Source organism: Anomaloglossus baeobatrachus, chromosome 3, assembly GCF_048569485.1.
Source record: "Anomaloglossus baeobatrachus isolate aAnoBae1 chromosome 3, aAnoBae1.hap1, whole genome shotgun sequence".
NCBI lineage: Eukaryota > Metazoa > Chordata > Amphibia > Anura > Aromobatidae > Anomaloglossus > Anomaloglossus baeobatrachus.
In genome coordinates this window covers 542,626,829-542,650,268 of record NC_134355.1, presented here as the reverse complement: position 1 = coordinate 542,650,268, position 23,440 = coordinate 542,626,829, and the positions used below count along the sequence as shown (strand labels likewise).

Here is a 23,440-nt window from a genome sequence, read left to right as displayed (position 1 = left end):
TCTGTCGAATGTAAAAAAGACCTTTATTATACTCACTTGTGGGATGGTCAGATCCTATGGGCATTGCTGCTCTTGGTCTAGCGTCTTCTCTTTCTTGTGCAGTCACCGTCCTTCTTCCCAGCCTCGTGGGGATGACGTGTCCTACATTATCCACACAGAGGCCACAATTCCTGCGCATGCACACTTTGATCTCCCATGCTGAGGGCAGAGCAAAGTACTGTAATGCACAGGAGCGAGGAAAGGTCATAGACCGCAGGTCAAACTGTGCATGCGCACAATGGCGGCCTCTGTGTGGATGACATAGGAGGCGTCATCCACACAGAGCAAGGAAGGGGGATGGCGACTGCACAAGATGGAGGAAGCTTCGGACCAAGAGCAGTGACACCCATTGGACCTGACCGCCTCCTTGATGAGTATAATAAAGGTCTTTTTTACGTTTACTACAGAGCGGCATGTGCACCTATATACAGTATTCTAGAATGCTGTATATACGAACTTCTGGTGGCCACAGCTCATAGGGGGAAAACCTGGTGACAGGTTGTAAGAAAAATGTCCAGCTCACCACATTGTCTGCTCCTTCTTGGTACAAAATCTCAGATCCAGCCTTGCCATGGCTCCAAACAATTCAGAAGAGAAAATCAGGATCCAGCTCTTTTACATTCATGATTAAGGGTGTAACACACTTGAAACATGTATATTGCGCTAATTATGTGCTTTGTTTGCTGTTTTAACATACACTGTATATGAACAAGAACAAAAGAACCTTGTATGTTTAAAGAGCTGGATCATAATTTTCTTTTGTGAATTTTCTGGGGACAGGTTCTCTTTTAGGCTACTTTCACACATCAGTTTTCTGTATTCAGGCACAGTCCTTTTTTTTCCTGATCCAACGGATCCTGAAAAAAAAGTGAAAACCGTATCCACCGGATCCGTTTTTTAACGGATCCGTTATGCCGGATCCGTTAAAAAACGGATCCGGTGGATACGGTTTGCATCCGTTTTTGCATCCTTTTCGTCCGTTTTTTGGCTGGATCCGTTTTGTTAATTACATTGGAGCATGCTCAGTTTAGAAAAACGGATCCGGCGGCCGCATCCGTTTTTTACCGCATTACGCCGGATCCGGCGTCCATAGGCTTCTATTGTAAAACACGCCGTATCGCGCCGGATCCGGCGCGATGCGTTTTTTTTGCCGGACAAAAAAACGTTGCAAGCTACGTTGCCTCCGGCCGCCGCTTTAACTAATTTTGCCGCATCCGGAAAAAAACGGATGCAACGCAAAGCCATCCGGTACAATCCGGTACCAATGCAAGTCTATGGGGAAAAAACGGATGCGGTACCGGATCCGTTTTACCCGTTTTTTTCCGGATTGAACCTGATGGCAAAAAACTGATGTGTGAAAGTAGCCTAACATCAGCACAAAATCTTTTCCAGCTTTATAGTGGAGTAGCTGTGTGCAAGCCTTAGCTCACCAAGCACATTGCCAAGCGTCAAATGGAGTGGTGTAAAGTACACTGCCGCTGGACTCTGGAGCAGTAGAAACATTCTGTGGCGTTAGAAATCACGTTTCTCTATCTGGTATCTGATGGATGAGTGTTGGTTTGGGAATGCCAGGAGAACGTTACCTGTCTACCTGCATTGTGCCAACTATAAAATTTGGTGGAGGAGGGAAAATGCTATCGGGTTGTTTTTCAGGGGTAGGCCCAGCCCTATAGGCCTATTTCGTCTTCTAAATTTGCAAACACCTCGTACATTACGATTTTTTGGGAAATAATCTTACATTTTGTTCAGCTATGATTGTAAAGAAGTTCATGTGATTGCAGAGAGGAGTCGCTCATAATTACTTCATAATGCCTAATGTATTTGATGAAAATAAGAGCTGGTATCTGGAAGAGAACATTGAGCTTTTTACAAGCAGCCCTCAGAGTGTGGACAAGGAAGATCCAGATTTTCAGGAATCTAATATGATGCACTGTGAGTGTTTACTAAGCATTATTATTATTATTATTATTATTATTATTATTATTATTATTATTATTATTATATTATTATTATTATTATTAATCTGCTTTATATCAACTCATCCTTAGCAGGATTTAGTTAAAGAAGTGGCCATTTTTTAGGTCTGGAGACTAATTTGTGGGGTTTTACTATTCATAATGTTAAATATCTTACAATTGGAATAGCATGTTAATTTTATACTGTTAGTGCCTCTTCTGCTGTCTCCAACAAGGAGTATGGTTTGAAGCCCAGAAAAACAGGATTCAGAAAGAACCCCAATAGAGCCATTGAGTATATCAGAGTCCAATGTCTGCAATATTTGGCACAGTTTGACTTTTTCCACCAATATCCATCTTTTATGTTGGATATAATAGCATAGTGTCGCGGGCGGGGAAGGACGCCGCTGCGCTGCGCTCGCTAACGCTCGGGTCCGGCGCTGCTGCGATGGCTGCTCGGTAGCTCGAGCGGTGAGCCGGATCCGGGGACTCGAGCGGCGCTCCTCGCCCGTGAGTGAAAGGGGGTAGTTTGGTTTGGGGATTTGGTCCGTGACGCCACCCACGGGTTGTGGTGAGGTTGGGCACCACTGCTGCTGGTGACGGGGATCCCGGGAGCGATGGCAGGGAGCAGCTGGGATGTTGTTTTCCCCCTCCGTGGGTATGCGTTGGTGGTCCCGGGGCCCGGTGAGATGACGGGGAGGCAGAGTTGGATGGGTGCAGGGTCGCTTGGACTGCGCAGCGCGGTGCCAGACGGCACGGTAGTACTCACTCAGCCACAAAGGTACGCAAAGTCTCTGGTAAACCAAACGGCTGGATGAACGGGTCCCGCAGCCGGCTGCTGTGGCTTCTCCTGAACGGTTAGTGGTGGCTGCCTTTCCCTGCACCTTTGTGTATGTTCGGTCCCGATGGATTCCCACCGGTAACCCGCTCCACAGCGTGTGTATGTGCCGGAGGTGCCCTTTTGCCCGCAGGCTCTGGCCCTTGGAACTCTAGCTGTGGCGGTAGCTGTATTTCCTTTTGCTGGTCAGACAGTTGCCTTCAATCGGGTCTTGGCTGTTAGGAAACCCCTGGGGTTCCGGTCACTGACGGATTTGACCTCTAATGGCGACTCCAAGCCTGGTCGGGGTCTGTAGGCCCTGCCTGTGTGTGCTGGCTTCACTTTGCTCCCCGGTTCGGTACCGGCAGGCCACCGCCCATCCCCGGTCCTACGGTTCCGCGTTGATCTGCCTCTCCTGCAGACGGCCACCACCATCTGCCAACCTTGCTCTTAGTGCCTGGGCCACACCCCCGGACACGGTCAGTTTACTCCTCACTTCTCCCTTCACTCCTCTCTTCTACTTCCCTAACTGAACTGACTTCCTTCTCCCGCCTCCAAGACTGTGAACTCCTCAGTGGGTGGGGCCAACCGCCTGGCTCCACCCCACCTGGTGTGGACATCAGCCCCTGGAGGGAGGCAACAAGGATTTTGTGTCTGGCTGATGTACCTGTCTCAGGGTGGGGTGTGTGTTGTAGTACCTGTGATGACCTGGCTAGTCCAGGGCGCCACAATAGCAGTCTACACTATAATGTGCAGCATTCTGTCTGGATTGGCTTTAAGAGGAGGAGTCCCCAAAATGTGGCTCGCAGGCCCGCGATGTGTGGCTCAAGGCTGTCTGCCAGCTTGGTGCATAAGCACAAGGTCTAGCAAGCATATACTGTATGATGATTAGGTCTCCAGAATTGACTTTTGTGAGTAGTCCAACATAGAAAAGCAGATCTGAATGGGGGTAAAGTATGAACCTCTGACTCTTACTGCCTCAGTGTGCGTTCTGTGGAAAAGCTTTGGCTGACATTATACTGGTAATTGGGGCTTTGGGCATCACTTCTGTGAGGGGGCAGGAGCTGAATGTGTGACGCCCTGGCAAAACCAGGGGGTCACAGAGCCTGCAAAAATAAAGCAAAGTTCAGGCCATTCTCCTTCTTGGTAACCTGATCCCACACTAGTGCAGCAGGACAGACCCCCCCCCAGTGTAAGAGCTAAACAGAGCAGGAGGGGAGGGGCTGGAGCAGAGTGACTTTGGAGTGTGAAGAGAGCAGACCAGGAGAGGATAGCTCCTGGCTGCTATAAGGAAGGGAAGTGTGAGGAAGGGGCCCGAGGTGGCCGGGGCAGGGTAGTGGCCCGCCAGCATCAAGGGGCGACCCGGATCACTGCAGGGGGAGTGGGCTCCCTGTTCCCGACTGAGGAAGGAGAAAGAAGCGTCTGGCTGCAAAACAAGAACAGGATCCTGCTGTACTGCGTGTGGGACCCCAAACAGCCTCCGCACCGAAGGCTGTGGACTCCGGCAGTTTCTAGTTTACCTGTGACTCTGTGTGGTTTACTTGTGAGTACAATAGTGCCATCAGGCACCGCACCGCAGTACTGCACCCAGCAGCCCTCCAATCCATTCACCACCGGGCCCAGGGATCACCAACCCCTACCCACGGAGGGGACAACATCCTAGCTGCTCCCTACCATCGCTCCCGGGATTCCCGTCACCAGCAGCGGTGGTGCCCATTATCACCACGACCCGTGGGTGGCGTCACGAACTATTTCCCAAAACAAACCACCCCCTTTTCACTCGTGGGCGAGGAGAGCTGCTCGAGTCCCCGGGTTCGGCCCACCGCTCGAGCCACCAAGCAGCAGCAGCAGACCCAAGCGTAGCGAGCGCGGCCCCTCCGCCCGCGACAAATGCGGTTCGTGACCCTCTCTCGGAGATGAATGTGGCTCTCATGGTCAACAAGGTTGACAACCTCTAATTTAGAGAAAAAAAAGCCCCTGACGGACACAGCAAAAAGAGGCACTAATTCATTATTATTATTTATTCATAGAGCACCATTGATTCTATGGTTCTGAACATGAGAAGGGGTTACATTCAAAATACAGATATAAGATACAGTAGACAGACTGATACAGTGGCTAGAGGGCCGTTCCCTTGCAGGCTTACATTCTATAGGATATTGGGGAGGAGACAGTAGATGGGCAGGGTGGTTGCGGCAGCTCTGGTGGTGGTGAGGAGGCAGCGGGGTCATTGCAGACTGTAGAATTTTTGAAGAGATGGGTCTTCAAGTTCCGTTTGAAGCTTGGGAGTGTAACAGATAATCTGACGTGTTGAGGCACATAGTTCCAGAGGATAAGGGATACTTGGGAGAAGTCTTGAAGGTGGTTGGATGAGGAAGTGATAAGTGTGGAGGCAAAAAGGAGGTCTTGGGAGGACCAGAGATTACATGTTGGATTATGTTGAGAGATTAGTTTGGAGATAGGTATACGGAGCAGACCTATTATGGACAGCTTTATAGGTCAGTGTTAGTCATTTGAATTGAAAACATTGGGGAATTGGGAGCCAATGAAGGGATTTGCATTGGATAGAAATGGTGGAGTAGTGAGAAGAGGTGCATTAATCGGCCAGTGGAGTTAAGGATGGACTGGAGAGGTGCAAGTTTGTTAGGCTGCTTTGACACATCCGGTTTGAGCACTGCGGCTCAATCCGGCTGTAAAACCTATGCAACGGATGCGGCGACAAAACCGCATCCTTTGCATAAGTTTTTTACATGCGGCCCGTCCGGTTTTTGCCGCCTGCGGCACGCTACTGAGCATGCGCAGTGGCAAAAACCGCATGCGGCCGCCGGATGTGGTTTTTGCCGCATCGCGCCGCATCCGGTGTCCATAGGCATGCATTGGAAAATGCGCCGCATCGGTCGGATGCGGTGTAATGAGGGGCCAGGGGCGCCTCCGGCCTTGTAGTCGTGGCCTTCGTTGCTTCAAGGCTTACCCCTGGCTCCATCACTACTTCAAGGTCGGGAACTAGCTTGGTGGGGCAGAGCGTGGTGGTGTCGTCGCCGGCAGCGGTACAAACAGTCTTCAGGCCAGATGTGATGCAAACAAAAGACATATTTATTGACACACTTGACACACGTAGTCTCAATCCGGCGGTTGCAGACAAGATAACACTTCCTGGGCTGGGGGACAACCTGCCCTAACGAATCCTCCTGTGGGGCTGTGCCCTGATTACTCCGCTTCACCGGGCTCCCACTGACGGTTACATACACACCGGACCCACACCGGTTGCTTCACTCTCCGAGGATCCGTACACGCTCCCTTTCTCTCCGGCGTCCCCTCTTGATTCAGCCCCCACACTCTGCCCCTTGATCTTCACTCTCTCACGTCCCGGATCCAACAACCTCACACACACTCACACCTTCCCCCATGCTACAGCCGGCTCCTCCTCCCCGGTGGCAACAGCCGTCCCACCCGGCCACTAGGGGTGCCCTAACATAAACTACATGCATATATAGATAACACATTTTTATTAATAACATATCCGGTACTATCTCCTTTTGTAGGGGTAGGCTCACCCCCTACACTCCTCCCCTCTTAAAATCCGAGCCTCCCGGCAAGGCTCATCCTAAAAATTACCACTTGTAAACAACATGACACATATACAATTCACTGCGAACCTGTCCCACGCCCGGAGGCTTAGCAGCGCTCCCGGTCTTCGGTGTATGCCCAGAGGCTCAGCAGCGCTCCCGGTCTTTGATATGCCCGGAAGCTCAACAGCGCTCCCGGTCTTCGGTGGTCAGCGCAGGAACACAGCAACTTCTTCCTCACTAACACGGAGGAGCCTCTGGCTCAGTCCAGCAAGCAGGCTCTCTCCGGAATCAACAACTGAAACAAAACTTTCTCCGGCTCAAACATGCCGGCATCAAACAAACAGGCCCGTCATCTTCCGGTCTAGATGTCTATTCCGGCTGGTAGGCCCGTTGCCACTCGGCCCTCTGTGCGTGAATATACTCTGACAGGGACCGCCCGGGTAATCGGCGCAGCCGCCGGAAAGGCTCAGGACAAGTGAGCGGTTCTGCAGCTTCGGCCTCCGGCTTGAACTCCTCAGTCTCTGATGGCGGTGGGGGAGTCGCCGCACGGGACGACGGCGGGCTTCCCATAACGATCGTTGGATGTGTCGTTTATGTTCTGGTGGATGGCCAGCGCCGGCGAGGTTCCCTTCTCCGGGTCAGTACTGGACAGGGGCATGACTGCCGGAGCTACGGCCACGGTGTGTCGGGGTCGGGAGGCTGCAGCCAGCACCGGTCTTCGTTGTTCTTGCCGCCGGGCCTGATGTTCTTCCCACTCCACCTCCTGTTGCCAACGGGCGGCCTCCTGTTCAGTGGGCTTACGGTGCACCCCCACGGCAAACAAGCCCCGGCAGCCCACTTCTCTGAGGAATCGCACTTTTTCTCCTGGGTACAGAGTATGCAGCCGCTTTGGGAGGCCTTCGGTATCGAGGTTAACACGATTATAAAAATACACATTTTTATTAATAACATATCCGGTACTATCTCCTTTTGTAGGGGTAGGCTCACCCCCTACAGCGGCACGATGCGGTTTTTTTGCCGGACAAAGAAACGTGCCAGGCAACGTTCGATCCGGCCACCGCATCGGCTAAATATGCCGCATCCGGCAAAAACCGGACCGAACGCATGCCCATGAGGCACAACCCGGCACTAATGAAAGTCTATGCAAAAAAAAACGTAACCGGCGGCAAAAAAAAACGGTTGCGTTTTTTGTGCAAAGTGCTGGATTGTGCCGCACAGCAAAAACCGGATGTGTGAAAGCAGCTTTAGCAAGGAGGCCATAGAGAAGGATGTTGCAATAATTGAGATGGGAGTTTATGAGGGCATTCACTACTGTAGCATTTTCATAGATTGGGAGCTGAGGAACGGACGGATTCTGGAAATATTTTTGAGTATGAAACTAGCCTTTATAGAACTTTATAGTTGTTTCTGTTAAAAAATTAACATCTCACCCAGAAAAACTTATATCTTCCACTTCTAATGGATAAATTGTGCCCTGTGAATAGCAATCAATGGATACATGTATGGAAATCAGCCCGGGCTAGACATGTGTAAAGGAGACTCAATCCGTTGGCATATGATGGGACTAGGCACAGAGGTGGACATGCATGGAATACACTTTACTGGAAATACCATTCAAATCCATGATACAACAAGGGATGTAGCAAGCTTATTTCCACACCTCTCCTACTCCGTAATAATGACACCAGATAATGAAGGTAAGTTACAGGGAAGTATTGCAAGTGAATCCATTGTATCTGTGCCTCTATTGCAAATTGTGGGGATTACAATTTATAATTTTTTAGAATCTGCAAAACAATCACAACCAGAAATGATGTACTGAGAGATCAAATTTTTAATAAGAAAGCAAGATTTTAAAAGAAATAATCACAATCTATACATTGCATACTTTAGGTCTCATTCACACATTCGTGATTTTTCACATATGCACACAATGGTCCGAGCTTTATCCGTTTTTGGATCTCCGTTTCATCAGTGTCAGTTTTTATTATCAGGTTTCATCAGTGATTTTCACTGACACACTGCAATGTTAATCACAGATGTCATCCATGTACCGTCCATAATTTTCACAGATTCATAGACTTGTATGAGTAATTTTGATCCGTGACTCCAATCAAAAACTAACTTCATGATTTTCTTTGCTGACACATGGTCTTAAGAAAAACATGGTCATGTGAACAGCCCCATAAATTATAATGGGTAGTGTTCTATCACATATACTCATGGACACCTTAATGAGGCCTTATACCAGGAGTCTCAAACTTAGCTGGGTGTATGGGCCGCACATAGAAAAAAAAATTGTGAGGGTCCGCATTCTTTGCAGGACAAAATGACATTTTTAATGATTTCATTGTTTTTTCTATACACCTTTGTATCACTTTTTTGAACATTTTTCGCTTGTTTATTATAACAAGCCTGCACTTTTTTGTTTAGTTAAGTATATATATATATATATATATATATATATATATATATAAAGCATTTTTAATGGCAAACAAAAAATGTCATGCTTTATTTTGAATTTATTTATTTTTTAACATATTATCCACTTCTTGTAACATTGTTTTACAATTAGCAGCATCATATAGCTAACATCTTGTAGTAATGTCCCCATGCTGCAGTAATGTTCTCCATCTGTGTGTCCTGTTGTAAGGTGCTCATCCCTGTAGTATTGTGCCCAGTATTATTGTGCTCATCCTTGTAATATTGTGCCCCGTAGTATTGTGCTCATCCCTGTAATATTGTGCCCAGTAGTATTGTGCCCATCCTTGTGGTATTGTGCCCATCCTTATGCCGAGTACTATTGTGCTCATCTTTGTAGTATTGTGCCCAGTAGTATTGTGCCCATCCTTGTGGTATTGTGCCCATCCTTGTGCCCAGTACTATTGTGCTCATCTTTGTAGTATTGTGCCCAGTAGTATTGTGCCCATCCTTGTGGTATTGTGCCCATCCTTATGCCCAGTACTATTGTGCTCATCTTTGTAGTATTGTGCCCAGTAGTATTGTGCCCATCCTTGTGCCCAGTACTATTGTGCTCATATTTGTAGTATTGTGCCCAGTAGTACTGTGCCCATCCTTGTGATATTGTGCCCATCCTTGTGCCCTGCAGTATTATGCTCATCCTTGTGCCCTGTAGTTTTGTTTTTATCCTTGTGCCTTTTAGTATTGTGTCCATCCTTGTGATATTGTGCTCATCCTTGTGCCCTGTAGTATTGTGCTCATCCTTGAAGTATTGTGCCCTGTAGTATTGTGCTCATACTTGTAGTATTGTGCTTAATAGTATTGTGCTCATCCTTGTGGTATTGTGTCCAGTAGTATTGTGCTCATCTTTGTAAAAATATTGTGCCCATCCTTGTGATATTGTGCCCATCCTTGTGCCCTGCAGTATTGTGCTCATCCTTGTGCCCTCTAGTATTGTGTTAATCATTGTGCACTGTAGTATTGTGCCCATCCTTGTGATATTGTGCCCATCCTTGTGCCCTGCAGTATTGTGCTCATCCTTGTGCCCTCTAGTATTGTGTTAATCATTGTGCACTGTAGTATTGTGCCCATCCTTGTGATATTGTGCTCATCCTTGAAGTATTGTGCCCTGTAGTATTGTGCTCATTTTTGTAGTATTGTGCCAAATAGTATTGTGCTCATCCTTGTGGTATTGTGCCCAATAGTATTGTGCCCATCCTTGTGGTATTGTGCCCATCCTTGTGCCCAGTACTATTGTGCTCATATTTGTAGTATTGTGCCCAGTAGTATTGTGCCCAGTAGTATTGTGCCCAGTAGTATTGTGCTCATACTTGTAGTATTGTGCCCAATAGTATTGTGCTCATCCTTGTGGTATTGTGTCCAGTAGTATTGTGCTCATCTTTGTAAAAATATTGTGCCCATCCTTGTGATATTGTGCCCATCTTTGTGCCCTGCAGTATTGTGCTCATCCTTGTGCCCTCTAGTATTGTGTTGATCCTTGTGCACTGTAGTATTGTGCCCATCCTTGTGATATTGTGCCCAGTAGTATTGTGCTCATCTTTGTAGTATTGTGCCAAATAGTATTATGCTCATCTTTGTAGTATTGTGCCCATCCTTGTGATATTGTGCCCATCCTTGTGCTCTCTAGTATTGTGCTCATCCTTGAAGTATTGTGCCCTGTAGTATTGTGCTCATACTTGTAGTATTCTGCCCAATAGTATTGTGCTCAACCTTGAGGTATTGTGCGCATCTTTGTAGTATTATGTCCAAAAATATTATGCCCATCCTTGTGATATTGTGCCCATCCTTGTGCCCTGTAGTAAGGTGCACATTCTTGAAGTATTGTGCCCTGTAGTATTGTGCACATCCTTGTGATATTGTGCCCATCCTTGTGCCCTGTAGTAAGGTGCTCATCCTTGAAGTATTGTGCCCTTCCTTGTGGTATTGTGCCCAGTAGTATTGTGCCCATCCTTTTGCCCAGTAGTATTGTCCCCATTCTTTTGGTCTTTTGCCCATCCTTGTGCCCTGTAGTATTGTGCCCATCCTTACGGAATTGTGCCCATCCTTACGGTATTGTGCCCATCCTCGTGGTATTGTGCCCATCCTTGTGCCCAGTAGTATTGTGCTCATCTTTGTAGTATTGTGCCCAGTAATATAGTACCCATCCTTGTGCCCAGTAGTATTGTGTTCATGCTCTTCCTTGTAGTATTGTGCCCATCCTTGTGATATTGTGTCCATCCTTGTGGCCTGTAGTATTGTGTTCATCCTTGTGCCCTGTATTATATTGCTCATCCTTGTGCCCTGTAGTATTGTGTTCATCCTTGTGCCCTGTAGTATTCTGCCCATCCTTGCGGTATTGTGCCCATCCTTGTGGTATTGTGCCCACTAGTATTGTGCCTATCCTTGTGATATTGTCCCCATCCTTGTTCCCTATAATAAGGTGCTCATCCTTGTAGTATTGTGCCGAGTAGTATTGTGCTCATCCTTGTAGTTTTGTGCCCATCCTTGTGCCCTTTAGTATTGTGCCCATCCTTTAGTAATATGCAAAAATAAAAATTCTTCTCACCTATCCTCCGTTCCAAGGGTGCGTGCCCACGATCAGTGTTTGCAGAGTCTTGGAGGTAGTGTGTTTCAGCTGTTTTGAAAACACTGTGCTGAACAGTACAAGCACAGTGGATGTGATTTATAGAAATCTCATTGCCAATGTGCGTGTGCAGCCGCAGCGCAAAAACTGATCTGCGGTGCAGCTTTCCTGAGCTGCAAGCATGTCAATTGTTTGCTGCGGAGTCGCAAGACAGTGAGGAGACTGCAATGTTCCGAACCCTGATCGCGGGCATGGGCCGCTGAGGTCTCCTGCGGAGGAGACTTGCAGCCCTGCAAGTCAGGACCCGCTGCCTCCAGGATGCAGCGGGTACTGATCGTGGGCACGTACCTTATCTGCTTGTTGCAGCCTGTGATGATTGCGGACTTAAGGCCCCGTCACACTAAGCAACATCGCTAGCAACATCGCTGCTAACGAACAACTTTTGTGACGTTGCTAGCGATGTTGCTGTGTGTGACATCCAGCAACAACCTGGCCCCTGCTGTGAGGTCGTTGGTTGTTGCTGAATGTCCTGGGCCATTTTTTAGTTGTTGCTGTCCTGCTGTGAAGCACAGATCGCTGTGTGTGACAGCGAGACAGCAACAACTAAATGTGCAGGCAGCAGGAGCCGGCTTCTGCAGAGGCTGGTAACCAATGTAAACATCGGGTAACCAAGAAGCCCTGTCCTTGGTTACCCGATATTTACCTTTGATACCAGCCTCCCCCGCTCTCACTGTCAGTGCCGGCTCCTGCTCTGTGCACATGTAGCTGCAGGACACATCGGGTTAATTAACCCGATGTGTGCTGTAACTAGGAGAGCAAGGAGCCAGCACTAAGCATTGTGCGCTGCTCCCTGCTCTGTGCACATGTAGCTGCAGGACACATCGGGTTAATTAACCCGATGTGTGCTGTAACTAGGAGAGCAAGGAGCCAGCGCTCAGTGTGCGCTGCTCCCTGCTCTGTGCACATTTAGCTGCAGCACACATCGGGTAATTAACCCCATGTCTGCTGTACTAGGAGAGCAGGGAGCAGCGCTCAGTGTGCGCTGCTCCCTGCTCTCTGCACGTGTAGCTGCGTGAGCTGGTAACCAAGGTAAATATCGGATTGGTTTCCCGATATTTACCTTAGTTACCAAGCGCAGCATCTTCCACGCGGCGCTGGGGGCTGGTCACTGGTTGCTGGTGAGCTCACCAGCAACTCGTGTAGCCACGCTCCAGCGATCCCTGCCAGGTCAGGTTGCTGGTGGGATCGCTGGAGCGTCGCAGTGTGACAGCTCACCAGCAACCTCCTAGCAACTTACCAGCGATCCCTATCGTTGTTGGGATCGCTGGTAAGTTGCTTAGTGTGACTGGACCTTTATGCCAGGGGTCGGTGCCGGCAGGACTTTACTACAGTTGAGTAATCTGCGGTGACACGCAGAGGAGATGTCTGCGCCATAGTAATGGCTGATGCTGGCCAATCAAATGCAAGGAGGTGACGTCATACAGTGACGTCACCTCCTTGCATCTGATTCACGGGTGGCAGCCATTGGTGTAGTGCAGACAGCTCTTTTTGCACGGCACCGCAAATGATTCAACTGTAGTTAAGTCCTGCCAGCGCTGACCCCTGGCATAGGGCCGCGATCTTCAGGGGGTCTGCGGGCCACAACAAGCAATGTCAGGGGCCGCATGCAGCCCACGGGCTGGGTGTTTGAGACCTTAGATGTAGTTTGTTTTTTTTTTTAAAGAAAGATGGTATACATTAGAGCAAAATCAGATGGATCTGCTAACACACTTCCGAATACAGTCAATATAGACAAATACATGGCTAAGTTCAAGCAGAGATTTTTCAGTAGTTTTTGGAGGGAATCCTAAACACCCCTTAAAAAACACTTCCAAAACGCTTAGAAAGCTCTTCCTATTCATTACTAGAGGAAATCCATTTTGCTTTTAAAATAAGGAGGTTTTTTTTGTTTTATTTACTTAAAGAGATTTTTTAACATTTCTAGGAAAAAAGTGCATGTGTTTTGTTTTTTTTTAAAGTAGGTTGTGAAATAAAATCTCTTAAGCGCTGTTATTTACCAAAACCGCTTTTGGAAATTCTTTAGAAAAATAAACACTCCTCCAAAAACTCCCCCAAAAAGGAGTGGTTGCTGAAGTCATGTTTGATTGAAATCTTAATCTTTGGCTAAATTTACTTTTTATTTATTTATTTTTTTCCATACACAAAAAAAACAACTGGTTTTCACCTGTGTAAGGCCCGTTTCACACGTCAGTGAAAAACAGTGACGTTTTTCACTGGCGTGTAAAACACGCACATGTCCCTGTGTGTGCCGTGATTCACGGCACACGTGGGTTGTCTAAGTGCAATCCGGGCTCCGTTCTCCGTGGCCCGTGATTGCACTTAGAAAACTACTCACCTGTGCGCGCTCCCGCTGTCCATGGTGCTGATCGCTCCCGCGGTGCAGCATCCGGCCGGCGGTGACCCCCGCAGCAGCTGCTTCCGGGTCGGCTGTGTCGTGTATAATGAATATGCGCGACAATAATGAGCCGGCTCAGAAGCAGCCGGCAGAACGGGCTGCAGAGGACATCACTGGACGCCGGGTGAGTTAAAATGTTTTTTATTTTAAAAGCACGTTTTTTTCTGGCACGTGTTTCACGGACCACACCACTGCGTGGTCCGTGGAACATCAGTGATGCCAGAAAAAAATGGACATGTCTCCGTGCGGCAATCACGCACACGCGGGTACACCGCACGGAGACATGTGCAGTGAAAAATCACTGACGTGTGAGCAGACCCATTCATTATAATGGGTCTGCGTATGTCAGTGATTCTGGTACGTTGAAAAAAAAGCACAAACGTCCCAGAATCACTGACGTGTGAAAGGGGCCTAATGGATTAGATTTTCAGCCATTTTTGATCCTTGTGTCATTTTGTTTTTCTCAAATCATAAAAAAAAAAAAAAATATATGAAAAAAAATATGATGGATTATCAATCAGTCAGGAAAAAGCAAAAACACTTGGATGCATCAAGAATGGCATTTAAATACTGTCGGAATTTTTTATTTATTTTTTTGTTTACCTAGTCACATGAATGAGCGAGTTTGGTTGGCAAATCAGATCAAACGTTGAGATGTCTTTGTGATATAGAAAGGCTCATAGCACATATAGCTACTTTTGTCTATCTGTAAAAAGAAAATTTGATGAAACATGTATGTGAAGAATGTGTGAATGGTAGTCAATGTGTAAGTGCACATGAGCAATTATTAAAAAAACGCCATGTGAACTAGTAACAGTTTGCAGACATCGAGACTATTTGCAGACAGGAGTGGCTGATAAGGTCAATGTTCTCCTGAACCTGGTTTAATATTGATTTTCTGGCATATATGACAACAGGCTACACCGATGTAGCTGGTTGTCATCCGTCCAGAGATTCCAACACAGTCATTAATAATTGGTCACTTTTTTGCCTTGTCCATAAAAAAAATGTAAGATATCCATGATATTTTTTTAAGTGACTGTAATTCTCATCATTTTACAATTCACAGTGAATGTAGCTGATGTCTTCATATCAGAATTGTGTGCTGAAGACATAGAGGCCTTGAGCCTCTTTCACACGTCAGTGATTCTGGTACGTATGTGATAGTTTTTATATGTAACAGAATCATGGACATACGCAGACCCATTAAAATCAATGGGTCTGCACGTACATCAGTGATTTGTCACTGACCGTGTCTCCGTGCGGCGTATACTTGTGATTTCCGCACGGAGACATGTCCATTTTTTTCTGGCATCACTGATGTCACACGAAACACACAGTGTTGTGTTCCTTGAAACGCGTACCAGAAAAACACGTAGATTGAAAATAAAAAGCTTTTTAAACTCACCTGTCTCTAGCAATGCTGTCTTCAGCTGCTGCTGTATCTGTTAATTATTCTTATGCATATGCAGTTATGCACTGCACAGCCGACCCAGAAGTAGCTGCAAAGGGGATACAGCGGCGGCCAGACACAGGAGAGCTGGAGATTCAGCACCACGAACAGCAGGAGCGGGGACAGGTGAGTTTGGAATACCTGATCTCCATGTGCTATCACGGATCACGGATAGCACATGGAGAAGACGTGTGCTGTAAAATCATGGCACACGGAGGGACATACGCATTTTTAACACGTCAGTGAAAAACGTCTGTTTTTCACTGACGTGTGAAAGAGGCCTTAGGGGTACTTTGCACGCTACGACATCGCAAGCCGATGCTTGCGATGCCGAGCGCGATAGTCCCCGCCCTCGTCGCAGCAGTGATATCTTGTGATCGCTGCCGTAGCGAACATTATCGCTACGGCAGCTTCACATGCACTTACCTGCCCTGCGACGTCGCTCTGGCCGGCGACCCTCCTCCTTCCTAAGGGGGCGGGTCGTGCGGTGTCAGAGTGACGTCACACGGCAGGCGGCCAATAGAAACGGAGGGGCGGAGATGAGCAGGACGTAAACATCCCACCCACCTCCGTCCTTCCGCATAGCCGGCGTGAGCCGTGGTGACGCAGGTAAGCTGATGTTCCTCGCTCCTGCGGCTTCATACACAGCGATGTGTGCTGCCGCAGGGGAATGAGGAACAACATCGTACCGTCGCAGACGCGCAATTATGAAAATGTTGGACACTACACCGATGATAAGATTACGACGCTTTTGCTCTTGTTAATCGTATCAAAAACGCTTTGCACACTACGATATCGACAGCGACGCCGGATGTGCGTCACTTTCGATTTGACCCCACCGACATCGCAGCTGCGATGTCGTAGTGTGCAAAGTACCCCTAAGACTAACATAAAGGAAAATTGAAAAGACAAAAAGCGCTAATAGGGTAGTGGCATAAGGACAATAGTAGGTAATGTCAGATGTGCTCACCTGATGTAGATGTGAAAATAGTCACAACTGCTATAGAAAACATGTAGGTTACGGCTGCAGTAGGCACATGAGGAAATCAGCGTCAAAAATTCAAAGTAGAAGTGGACTCCCGCACTGTCGTATGAAGTAGGTCAGCAGTAATAGTTAAATCGTGATTTTATTATTACGCGTTTCGGAGAACACTTCTTCCTCAGACAAATCACACATGTACAAGGTCTCTCCGTATACTCACGCACGGGAAACAGGGTAGGGAGAAGCCACCAAGACGTGCTTAGTGGACTAATCATATAAAGCCTCTCTCACATGTCAGTTTTTCTGGTATATATTGTACTGTAGCTGTCTGTAGCTTCCAGGCCACCTAATTATTCTCATGCATATACATTTATGCACTGCACAGCCAACCCATAACTAGCAGCAGTGGTGAGAGACACAGAGACCGGGCACAGGAGAGCAGGAGATATCAGAACCATGGACAGCAGGAGCGGGGACAGGTATTATCTCCATGTATTATCACGGATAGTGCACAGATATGTGTGCCAAAATCATGGCACATGGAGGACCATACGTACCTTTAACACATCAGTGAAAAATGTCTGTGTTTTTCACTGACGTCTGAAAGAGGCCTAAAGGCTCTGTTACACGCAACGACATATCTAACGATATATCGCCGGGGTCACGGATTCAGTGACTTACATCCGGCATCGTTAGCGACGTCATTGCGTGTGACACCAACGAATGGCCGTTAACGATGGAAAATACTCACCAAATCGTCCATCGTTGACACGTCGTTCGTTTTCAAAAAAACGTTGATTGTTGAGGACGCAGGTTGTTCGTCGTTCCCGAGGCAGCACACATCGCTGCATGTGACACCTCGGAAACGACGAACTACAGCTTACCTTCGGCCACCGGAAATGAGGAAGGAAGGAGGTGGGCGGGATGTTACGGCTGCTCATCTCCGCCCCTACGCTTCTATTGGGCGGCCGCTTATTGATGCCGCTGTGACGCTGCACGAACTGCTCCCATAGAAAGGAGGCGGTTCGCCGGCAACAGCGACGTCGCTAGGCAGGTAAGTCCGTGTGACGGCTCCTTACGATTTTGTGCGCCACGGGCATCGAGTTGCCCGTGACGCACAAACGACGGGGGCAGGTGCTTTTGTGAAGCCCCGAGAACGCTGTGTCGGTGCATTACCTTCAGGGACTCCACTCTGCTGGATCCTGTCACAGGTAGGAAATCTTCTATTTGTCGTGACGCCACTCTCAGAATTGCGGTCAGTGGTGACCGCCACTGCAGGTTGAGGGTCGCCTGGGGCTGATGGTGTGTGCAGTCAGTTGGGATAGCCTCCTGAGAGTGAGGCAAGCCCCAGGGCCCTGTATAGGTGTGTAGAACCACAAGGCGCAGAATAACTCCACACAAGCAGGATGTCTTTCAGGGGTTTTACTCACAGTTGATGGCAGGGTGAGTAACCCGGGCGTAGCTGGGATGAACCAGGCTGGAACCAGGTATCCTTCAGGCTGACTTCTGATGGTGACTACCAACTCGCCTTCCTTAGCCCTTGGTGGTTTGGGGTAACCCCGACTTTTAGTCCCTATGGGGGTCACCCAGGGAAGTTGCTGAAGCCTCTCTCCCCTTCGTTTGCCGTTTGCTTGTTGCCTGGACCAGATCACTCCAGCTGCTTGCCTCCTGTGAACTATGGGCCCTAACTGTGGCTACGTGGCTGCGGCTTTTGGGTGTTGTGGTGTGGGCTTTGAGGGCCCCACACCGGCAGGTTTAGCAAGGAAAGGTGGATCTATCCCCGCTCCGGGATCTGCCGCCCGTTTGGGCCTGGTACTCCCTAGCAGTCTCCTTACTTCCCACTCTGTGCTCTCTCTTTAGCTGGAGACGGGTTTCGGGTAGCACTCCTAGGTGACCGTTCTCCCCCGTCGGTAGCCACTGCGCGGGCGCTGTCAGACTGCAACAGCCCCAGGGGTAGGGGTCAGCTCCTCTCGGAGCTCCCTGGACTCTGCACTGAACCGGCTCACTGCTCCTCCTCTCCTGTTCTTGCCTACGCCACCTAGCAACCAGGATCTCTTACCACACCCCTTGAGAGGAGATGGAGGCTTTTGGCCCCCTCCACTATTCCAGTGAAGGTGAAGGCTTTTCCCCCTCCTGGGATCCCCAGGGGTCCTCTCATAGGTACATGTGTGAGACCTGATCACTATGCGCCTGTGTAGTCACACCTCGGTCAGCCTTCTGGATTACCTGTATTGTACTGTCCCCAGCATGGGTGCAGTACTCAGTGGTGCCTGACCAGGTCAGGGGCGCCACATTCCCCCTTAGTTATCACCAGCACGTCCTCGGGCTGCAAGACAACATTTTAAAATGCATAAAACAGTAAAAACATGGTAAAACATTTAAAACCACCAGGTACCATACATCACCACCCTCCACCCACAAGTCCGTTAACCCACCCAAAACCCTCTCACGTTGGCCGCGCCTTCAGCCACTTCTGGCAGGATGTAGAGGCGGCTTTCATGGTCTGGTGGTCTTCAGGGCATACCTGGCCTGGTGAAGCCGCGCCTTCAGCCACTTCTGGCAGGATCCAGAGGCGGCCTTCACAGTTGGTGCTGACCAGGTACCCTCTTTGTGGTGGAGAGCCAGGCCCCATAAACAGGCATGCTCTCTGGTTGCAGGTAAGCCAAGGCCCTATATACGGACGTGCTCCCTGGTTGCAGACGAGTCAAGCCCCTAAACAGGCTGACTCTGGTGGTGGTGGTGCCCTCTGGTGTAACTATTTACACTGCGAGAGTTTGTGGCTATAGCCAGTTCATAGCCTTAAGGTTCATTTCTCACATTAGTTTATGTGGGCACATCTCTTAAACAGTAACGTTGCAAAAACTTTTCAAACTGGTCAAACTGGGAACTTGTTGTACTTCTTACTTTATGCAGATTCCTCCTTACCAGGGCTTGGGCCTGTAGGGCTGCGGCACCTGCTGCTTTCTTGATCTCTTTCTTCTTCCGTGTCTGTTTCTTTTTCTTTAGGACATGGTGTTACATCTAGCGCATACCAGCCTCTTTCGCCTTGATGCATGGTAAACTGCACTGTGTCTCCCATCCTTAGGTTTCTTCCAGGATGTCCTCTGGGCAAATGAGCTCTAACGTCTCTTCTGTTGACAAAAATGCCTTCTTTCATACCAGGTGCTACGATGAAGCCGTATCCTGATTTTAGGCTAAAATCTTCCACTACTCCTCGACAAAGGGGTCCTCTGACCTGGGCTTTGGCTCTTCTCAGGAACCGTTTCTCCTCTAGGTCTCTGGCCGTTATGTCATCTCTCTGCTCTGGGGACTGCGGTGCAGGGAAAGACTGGGTTCTGTTACGGCGCCGTGTCTTGCGGGCTGGATTCTGCGAGGTACAGCTTACAAGCTCCCAGGTGAGGCTTTTGGGCAGATCTTCTTCAGCAGACGGTGTTAGGTCTTCCTCATCCCAGCGGGAATATGGCAACATCTCCGGCTCTGGGCATGGATCCACTGCTGGTGGCTCCTGAGTCAGCTCCTCAGCTTCCTGGCCTCCCCTCCCCCTTAGTTCTTCTGAGCACTCCGGTGGTGGCAGTGCTGGGGATGGGTGCTCCTCAGCCGGCCCAGGCGGGGATCTCTTCGGCATGGTTGCTGCAGGAGTCGTCTTGGGGGTATGCGGAGGGAGCATGTACCGGTCCACCATCTCCTGTGGGAACTTGGCCTCCAGGTCAGCCTTCAGCTGCCAGTATGCGGGGTCCTCACCTACCAGGGACTTCCTAGCAGGGACTTCCTTAGACTGGGGAGCGGTGTCTGCTCTGGCCTTGCAGGCCGGGGTAAACAATGGTACGTCTGTCTTTTCTTGGCGGGCCACGCCTGGCATGGCGGCGGCCTGGATGGGCGTTTCTGGCGCAGCTTGGATCGGCGTCGCAGCTGCGATGGGGTCTTTGCAGGCTGGGCTGGGCGTCGCTGCAGCGATCTGGGCTTGGCGGGCCGCACCTGACGGGGCTGCGGCCTGGTTCAGCACCTCACTTGCGGCGCGGACGAGCGTTGCGGCTGCGGTAGGGTCTCGGCGGGCCGGGCCTAGCATGGCGGCGGCCTGGGTCAGCATCACACCTGCGGCGCGGATGAGGGTCGCGGTGGCAGCCGGTTCTCTGCGGGCCGGACTGGGCGTCGCTGCAGGGACCGGGTCTTGGTGGGCCGAGCAGGGCATCGCTGCGGCGGCCTGAGCTTGGCGGGCTGCACCTGGCGTGGCTGCGGCCTGCTTCAGCGTCGCCGCGCCGGACGCCTCTTCAGGGACCGCGGACGTGGCAGCAGGGGTCGGGGCACTCGCGCTGGCAGGGGCATCACTGGACTCACCCATCGGTGGCAGCATCGGGGTCTGAGTCGTCACCGCCCGATCTGGCACTCGGCGCGCGGCTCTCTCTTCATAGGCCTGAACCGCCGCGGTCATTCCCAGGAACTCCGCACGTCCCTCTCTGATCAGCCTTCCGACCCTGGCCTCCAGTTGATCGCAGAACTCGGCGAGCTCCCGACACCACCAGGCAGCGGAGCCTGGCTCTGGGTCTCTGCATTCAGACGCCATTTTCTCTAACAACAAGCTGCTGGCTTCTTTTCCGTTCCGCCGTCTCTGGACGCTTCCGCTCTCTTCACAAGCGAGGTCAGAACTCTGCAGGGGATCTCTGGGTAGCCACACCTCTTCGTGGGCGGTAACTTCTCCCAGCGCGGGCTGCTGTTGTTTTTCAGCGCGCTTTTCATGGTGGCAATATGGCGGCGCTTCCAATTTTTCAAGCGGACCGCCCAGGCACATGGTCACCTGTCTAGACAGGTCTAGTCCTTATCCTGTTCGTGACGCCAGATGTGAAGCCCCGAGAACGCTGTGTCGGTGCATTACCTTCAGGGACTCCACTCTGCTGGATTCTGTCACAGGTAGGAAATCTTCTATTTGTCGTGACGCCACTCTCAGAATTGCGGTCAGTGGTGACCGCCACTGCAGGTTGAGGGTCGCCTGGGGCTGATGGTGTGTGCAGTCAGTTGGGATAGCCTCCTGAGAGTGAGGCAAGCCCCAGGGCCCTGTATAGGTGTGTAGAACCACAAGGCGCAGAATAACTCCACACAAGCAGGATGTCTTTCAGGGGTTTTACTCACAGTTGATGGCAGGGTGAGTAACCCGGGCGTAGCTGGGATGAACCAGGCTGGAACCAGGTATCCTTCACGCTGACTTCTGATGGTGACTACCAACTCGCCTTCCTTAGCCCTTGGTGGTTTGGGGTAACCCCGACTTTTAGTCCCTATGGGGGTCACCCAGGGAAGTTGCTGAAGCCTCTCTCCCCTTCGTTTGCCGTTTGCTTGTTGCCTGGACCAGATCACTCCAGCTGCTTGCCTCCTGTGAACTATGGGCCCTAACTGTGGCTACGTGGCTGCGGCTTTTGGGTGTTGTGGTGTGGGCTTTGAGGGCCCCACACCGGCAGGTTTAGCAAGGAAAGGTGGATCTATCCCCGCTCCGGGATCTGCCGCCTGTTTGGGCCTGGTACTCCCTAGCAGTCTCCTTACTTCCCACTCTGTGCTCTCTCTTTAGCTGGAGACGGGTTTCGGGTAGCACTCCTAGGTGACCGTTCTCCCCCGTCGGTAGCCACTGCGCGGGCGCTGTCAGACTGCAACAGCCCCAGGGGTAGGGGTCAGCTCCTCTCGGAGCTCCCTGGACTCTGCACTGACCCGGCTCACTGCTCCTCCTCTCCTGTTCTTGCCTACGCCACCTAGCAACCAGGCTCTCTTACCACACCCCTTGAGAGGAGATGGAGGCTTTTGGCCCCCTCCACTATTCCAGTGAAGGTGAAGGCTTTTCCCCCTCCTGGGATCCCCAGGGGTCCTCTCATAGGTACATGTGTGAGACCTGATCACTATGCGCCTGTGTAGTCACACCTCGGTCAGCCTTCTGGATTACCTGTATTGTACTGTCCCCAGCATGGGTGCAGTACTCAGTGGTGCCTGACCAGGTCAGGGGCGCCACACTTTCACCAGCGATATCGCTGCGTGTAACGCCCCCTTAAGGCGCTTTAGCCTCAGATGCCAATTCAAGGTATGTTTTCTGGCACACTGCAGCATTTCAGTCTGAAACATACTGGGCTGCAATAAGGCAGCCTGCATCTGATTCCTGCAGTTTGGACAGGAGCTACTAGCTGACAGATTTCTTTTAAGAGCTTATTTAGGCAAGCGTATTTTATTTGACATGTGCTGTTCATGTGCTCCACAGACCGCATGTGGAGAGCACACGCCCAGTATAGCCATTGTTCCAATGCACACATGGCCGATTTTTCAGCATAGATAAACAGTTTGTGTGGAATCATTCAGATCATGCACTATTCAGGTCTGATTTCCAGACCAGATTGGTGCATGTAAATGGCAGATATCGGTAGTTCTGGCACTCTTCCAATATGCATTCAAGAACACAAAGCTGCACATGGAGGACTCGACTGGCCCAACTTATATTATAACTGTCTGGTCTCGCCTTAATGTCACAACGCTCTTGCCTGATCTTTACGTGTCTATTTTTGTCTTCACAGGTGTTTTTAATGTCGAATGTATGACCACTGACCATTACACAGGAGGAATGAGACAACACTACAGGGTTAACTCATGTGGCACACAGGGGCCTTCAAAAGACATTTTCAGCACACACACATATTTCATTGCTGCAGAAGAGGTTGAATGGGACTATTCACCAAATCGGACGTGGGAACATGAGAAGCATATGTTCAGTGAGGAGAGGTAATTGATTTCTGCTTTCACTAGCTTGAATTCTTAGCCAAACACCTGATTGATGGATAATAAATACAATTGCCTTGAAAGGAGTCTATTTTGACTAATCAAGACTCCAGAAAGTGCTCTACTGTGGCTGGGAGAGGAGATGAAAAACTTCTATATGCTCGGTAATGTAATGTTGTATGACTGAGGAAGTTTCCATCCCACCAACCCGTTCACTACAAATGCCCTGGCGGGAAAGTCCTTCATTTACATTGTTGAATGTTATGATCCAGGGACTGCTGTAGCATCTAATTAGGAGACTTCTACAAACATGAGTAGAGGGTGAGGAATTCAATGTAGCGTGTCTAGAACACTGTTTATGAACAGACCACCCACCTGGCACATC

At 49.7% G+C, this 23,440-nt stretch overlaps 1 protein-coding gene across 2 annotated transcripts in view; it reads left to right on the top strand.

Moving 5' to 3' along the window:
• CP (ceruloplasmin) overlaps positions 1-23,440 on the top strand; it is a 235,614-nt gene that overhangs the window by 134,048 nt on the left and 78,126 nt on the right. For both annotated transcript variants that reach the window (XM_075340801.1, XM_075340802.1), the window contains exons 10-12: positions 1,821-1,971; positions 7,865-8,077; positions 22,854-23,058. In XM_075340801.1, the coding sequence (XP_075196916.1) occupies positions 1,821-1,971; positions 7,865-8,077; positions 22,854-23,058 (569 nt within the window). The remainder of the gene's footprint in view (positions 1-1,820; positions 1,972-7,864; positions 8,078-22,853; positions 23,059-23,440) is intronic.